Here is a 6,000-nt window from a genome sequence, read left to right as displayed (position 1 = left end):
AAAGAAAAAAATGCTTGCACATTTCCTTTGTTTCACTAAAGCATTTTCTGCTTCCATTTACTTTGGTGGGAGGACCCGGCTGACGGCAGATGGAAGCTGGAGAGATGCTCTTGGAGAAGAAATGGGATCCCACACAGAACTCAAAAGCCCAAAGGATTGAGATATATGGAAGACCTTCATTATTTCTGATGGCTCCTAACTCCGAAAAACTGACTTATTCTTTCTTCTTTGGGTAAAGTTTTAAAAAGACAGTAATGCTTCAAAAACATTTTTAAGTTGTTATAAACAAGGCACAAAGGCAGGAGCTATCGTAGCAACATACAGAAATAACAAATACAAATGTTTGGAGAGTTGTAAGTACTCGTATTCTTTCTACATCATGTCACGTAGATTAGGAGGTCAGATCTGGAAATCCCATCACTAAGTAATAAAATAGGATTGCCATTCACTTCTATTTAGATGAGATCCTTTGGTTCTTACTATACCAAACCAAAAACTTAAAATGAAGTTAAGCATAAGAAGCAGCAGAAATTGCTAAAATTCCAAGAGGAAAGAAGGAGAGGCCTTTCTAAAACAAAGCAAAACAAAAAACTTAAGCCATTAAATGAAGGAGAGATTTCAATTTTTATCACGTTTATTTTATAATCATGATTTCTTAGTTCTTATTAAGTTGATACAATTTGGGGAAATAAATACTCCCTTCCCTTTTTGTTGCAAATGTACTAGTAGAGGAAGGGGCAACAGATAGGAGAGAAAAGGCAACAGGTGTACGGAGCAGAAAGATGAAGTTGAAGAGAGACGGTGAGTGTTTATATGAACCCTTCCATAGTATCAACCAACAAAGCATATGAAGTTGGCAATGGGAGTGTTTTCTTCTCGGTGGGCTTCTGAAAGTATGAAACAATATGGAACCACATTCAGCATACCCTAATTATAAAGTATCATGGTACATGTTTTCTATCAGGCATGATGTATATATTCTTTTTTTCTCACTTTTTAAGCTCCACAGATGACACTATTCATGAAGCACTTTTAGTGTATTATTCAGCAAATATTAATTATGATCGTATAAGCCAATCTTGCTTAGCAGAAAGCTACTATTAGCTGCCATGTAAAGGTCCTCCTTTCAAGTAACACCTACATGTACACTTGGAGCTTTCAGAGGAAGTTCTTGAAGGGCATTCCTTCTTCCATTGGGTTTACAACTCATCTGCAACACTAAATGCAGATAAAATAAAGATCACACCTTGTTTAAAGGCTTGTATATCAATTCCCCCTTGCAAATGTAGCCAATATCCTGTCCTGAAAATAACAGTAAAGAAAGTGTTCTCGTTCAGCCTTTTTTCTTCCATTTCCTCTAAAGGTCTTTATCCCAAGGTCTCGGTGCTCCCTCGGCGAGTGCGAGGCAGGGCTGCCTCTGTGATGGGGATGCCTGTCACAGACAAGGTCGGAATGTGCGCCGAGAACCCTGTCTTATGCTCATCTCATCAGTTCTGCCCAATCCACAGGGGTAAAAAATGGATGAGATTTGATATCTTCAACACCAGCAACTCCAGCACCAAGACGCTCCACAGGGTTGAACTGCAAGAGCTGCGAAGGAAGGATGTAGTGAGTGATCGGAATCAAAGGTGAATCAAAGGAAAACAAAAATAGATGAAAGGAAAGAACTGCTCGATTCAACCCCAGTTGACAATGGACTTGATAAACTGCCAACTCATGAGACTGCCTAGGAAAGGAGCTATGGCTAACACCACTGTAGCTGTGGGATGGTGGGGGATATCTGAGATGGCTTTTCAACTGATTTGAAACACAACCTCGAGTAACTCACTTCGGTTCTCTCCAACTCATAGTATAACAGGACAGTTACACCTATCAGAGTCCTATTCCAAAGCACATCATGACATTAATTAGATATTGCGCCCAAATCTGGGACGTCCAGTTACTCCTTTCACGGGCATGCTGAAATAATGTGTCTTGAGATGTTCGTGCACCCTCAAATTTTGTTTTAACAGCTTTACTGAGGGATGATTTCTACAGCATAAAATTCATCTGCTGTAAATACATGATTCAGTGATTCTCAGTAAGTGTAAAAAGTTGTGGAACCATCACATAATCCAGTTTCAGAATACTTTAATCACCCTAAAAAGTCTCCTCATGCTGTCTGCGTTAATTCTGACTTCTATCGCCAGCCCTAGGCAAACACTGATCTGCTTTTAGTCTCTATAAATGTGACCTTCCTGGGTATTTCATGTAAATGGACTCATAAAAGATGTTTGCCTTTTGTATCTGCCTTCTTTCGCTTAGCATAATGTTCTTCAGATTCACCCATGTTGTAGCAGGTACCAACAGCTTGTTACCTTTTACTTCTGAATAAATAGTATTCCATTTTTCGGAGAGAACATATTTGTTAATCTGCACCAGTCAATAGGAATGTAGTCTTTCCAGACTGAGGCCATAATGAGAATACTATTAACATTCACATATATGTCTTTGTGTAAACATATGTCTTCATTTCTCTTAAGGATATTCCTAAGAGCAAACTGCTGGGTCATGTGGCAAATTTATGTTTAGCTTTTTAAGAAACTGCCAAACCTTTCTAAAGCAGCTGCACCATTATACATTCCCACCAGCAATGTATGCGAGTTCCAGTTTAGGAAAAACTCACAAATACCTGATACTGTCTATCTTGATGAAAGCCCTTTTGGTGGGTATTACTGGCATCTTATTATGATTTGAATCTGTATTCCCTAGGGAGTAATGATGGTGAGCATCCTTCCATGGCCAAGCCATTCATAGGGCTTCCTTGGTGGATCTTGGCTCCCTCTTTTTTAATATTTTATTTATTTATTTGACAGAGAGAGAGATCACAAGTAGGCACAGAGGGAGAGGCTCCCTGATGAGCAGAGAGCCCCATGCAGGACTCTATACCAGGACCCTGAGATCATGACCTGAGCCGAAGGCAGAAGCTTAACCCACCGAGCCACCCAGGCACCCTCTTTGCCCATTTTATACTGAATTGTCTTCTTATTGAGTTATACAATTCCTTTTTTTTTTTTTTTTTTTTTTTGGTAAAGTCTTGATTTTAGGTAATCCCTACACCCAATGTGGGGCTCAAAATTACAACCCCAAGATCAACAATTGTACGCTCTACCAACTTAGCCCTGTAATAGTTCTCTACACATTCTGAAATCAAGTCCCTATTAGTTACATGATTTGAAATATTTTCTCCCACACTGTGGCTTGTCTTTTCATTTCCTGATATCTTTTGAAGTATAAAAGTTTTTAATTTTAATGAAGGCCACATTATCAATTGTTTTCTTTTATGGATATTTTTGGTGTCGTATCTAATAACTCTTTGCCTAACCCCTCAAGAAGATTTTCTCCTATGGTTTCTTCTACAATTTTTAGTTTTAGCTCCCAGCTAAACAAGCCTAAGAGCTATTTTGAGTTAATTTTTGGATATGGTACGAAGTTAAGGGTCTTAGTTCATTTTGGTTTCAGCACTTATTTGATTTTCCCAGCACCATTTGTTGAAAAGACTATTTTTTCACCATCAAATTCTCCCAGCACCTTTACTGAAAATCAACTGACCATAAATATAAGGGTTTATTTCTGGATACTCAATTCCGTCCCAAAGATCTATATGCCTATCTTTGCTCTAATAACACAAGAATTTTCTAGTTTCCTAAGGTGCTGGTGAGACTTTCATTTGAGACCTTCCTTCTTTTCTGATATGGTATAGGTGTTTATAAGCCATAAATTTCCCTCATAACTGACAGCTGCATCTGAAAAATTTTTATATATTCTGTGTTTTCATTCCACTAAAAATACTTTCTAGCTTCTCCTGATACTTCTTCTTTGACTCATAGGTTATGTAGAAATGTGTTGTTTAATTTCCAAATATTTGTGGACTCACCAGATCTCTTTCTGATTTCTAATTAAACTGTTATGATAAGAGTATGTTGTATGATCTTAATCCACCTTTAATACTGGAGCTTGTGTGGTGTTCTATCTTGGAGAATGTTCTACATACATGTGATGAGAATGTATTCTGCCATCATTGTTCCATATATGTCATAGATGTTAGATAATGTTGAAGTCTTCTCAGTATCCTTGCTGATTTTCTATCATTTATCGGGAACAGGGTATTGAAGCTTCCATTTATTATTATTGGATTGCCTATTTTCCCTTCAATTCAGTCATATTTTGCTTCATATGTATAGAGGCTGTTATTAGAGCATATACATTCATTGTTCTATCTTTCTATGTACTGATCATTTGTCACAATGAAGTATCTTAGTTTCTAGTAAGTCTTTTGTCTTCACATCTGTTTTGTCAGGAATTTAATGCAGCCACTTCAGCTCTCTTAGGGTTACTGTCTGCATGATTTACCTTTTCCCATTTTTTCCTTTCAACCTATTTGTGTCTTTGAATTGCAGGTGTATCTCTTATATATAAGATAACTGAACCTTACTTTTTATCCAGTTTAATAATAATATTTAACAAAATTCCTTTTGTTTTTGCATATTTAGACATCCATATTGAATTTTAATTATTGTTGTGGTGGGTTTAAATTTGCCATTTTGCTATTTGTTTTCTACATCTACTATCTTTTTTGTTCCTCTTTTATGGCTTTCTTTTGTATCAATACTTTTTACTATACTATTTCAGTTCCTCTATTAATTCTCTTTCACTATTTTTTTTTAAGTGGTTGCTGTAAGGATTACAATATGCATCTTACTTTATCATAATCTATGGGGCACCTGGGTAGCTCAGTCAGTTGAGCATCTGACTCTTGATTTCGACTCAGGTCATGATCTCGGGGTTATAGGATCAAGCCCCACGATGGGCTCTACACTGGGCATGAAGCCTATTTGGGATTCTTTCTCTCCCACTCTTCTTTTGCCCCTCCCCCCTTTCTCTAAAAAAAATTAAAACCTATCACAATCTACTTCAGATTAAGACTAAGTTAATTCCAGTGAAATGCAGAAATTCTGCTCTACTATAGTTCCATTCCTTCTACTTTTGTCTATTATTGTCATATATGTAAGATATTACATTTGTATATTATAAACTCAACAGCATGTTATAATTAGTTTCATATAATCATAGGTCTTTTAGAAGAAGTTGAGAAGAAAAATGAGAAAAAAAATAGTCTTTTTCATTGTCTTTCTCACCGACTCCTATTTTACCGTTCCAGTCTTCTTCACTTCCTCCTACAGATTCAATTTACTATGTGGTGTCATTACTTCCTTTCAGCCTGAAGGACTTCCTGCATTGTTTCTTGCAAGGCAAGTCTAGCAAAGAATTCTGTCTTTATTCAGGTATTTCTTTATTTTATCTTCATTTTTTTAAAAAGATTTTATTTATTTATTTGACAGACAGAGATCACAAGTAGGCAGAGAGGCAGGCACAGAGAGAGAGGAGGAAGCAGGCTCCCTGCTGAGCAGAGAGCCCAACACGGGGCTCGATCCCAGGACCCTGGGATCATGACCTGAGCCTAAGGCAGAGGCTTTAACCCGCTGAGCCACCCAGGTGCCCCTTTATCTTCATTTTTGAAGGATGATTTTGCTGGATATAGAATTCTTAGTTGATTAACTTCCTTTTGGCTCTCTGAATAGGTCATTTCACTGTCTTCTGTCTTCCACTGGTATTATTATTATCATTTATCATTATTATTAAAGTATATAATTGACATACAATGTTATATTAGTTTCAGGTGTACAACATATTGATGCAACAATCTGTACTTCACTCAGTGCTTACCACAGTAGGTGTAATCACGTTTGTCACCATACAGTGTTATTACAATATTATTGACTACATTCCCTACCTAGTACTTTTAATCTCCACGGTGTACTTATTTTATAGCTGGAAGTGTACACTGTCTTCCTTCATTTTTGATGAGAAGTCAGACACTAAGGTTTCCCTGTATAAAGTGAGTGGTTTTTCTTTTGCTGCTTTCAAGATTTTCCTCTTTGTTTTTGTCTTGCAACAATA

The 6,000-nt window shown here is 37.0% G+C and overlaps 1 protein-coding gene across 8 annotated transcripts in view; it reads right to left on the bottom strand.

Moving 5' to 3' along the window:
* Nucleotides 1-616: 616 nt before the first annotated feature.
* RPS6KC1 (ribosomal protein S6 kinase C1) overlaps nucleotides 617-6,000 on the bottom strand; it is a 191,290-nt gene continuing 185,906 nt past the window's right edge. For all 8 annotated transcript variants that reach the window (XM_082702502.1, XM_082702504.1, XM_082702497.1 and 5 more), the window contains one exon: nucleotides 617-1,590. In XM_082702502.1, the coding sequence (XP_082558628.1) occupies nucleotides 1,480-1,590 (111 nt within the window). In that variant the 3' untranslated portion in view covers nucleotides 617-1,479. The remainder of the gene's footprint in view (nucleotides 1,591-6,000) is intronic.

Source organism: Mustela nivalis (assembly GCF_964662115.1).
Source record: "Mustela nivalis genome assembly, chromosome: 16".
NCBI classification, from domain to species: Eukaryota; Metazoa; Chordata; class Mammalia; order Carnivora; family Mustelidae; genus Mustela; species Mustela nivalis.
This window is presented reverse-complemented; position numbering and strand designations above follow the sequence as displayed.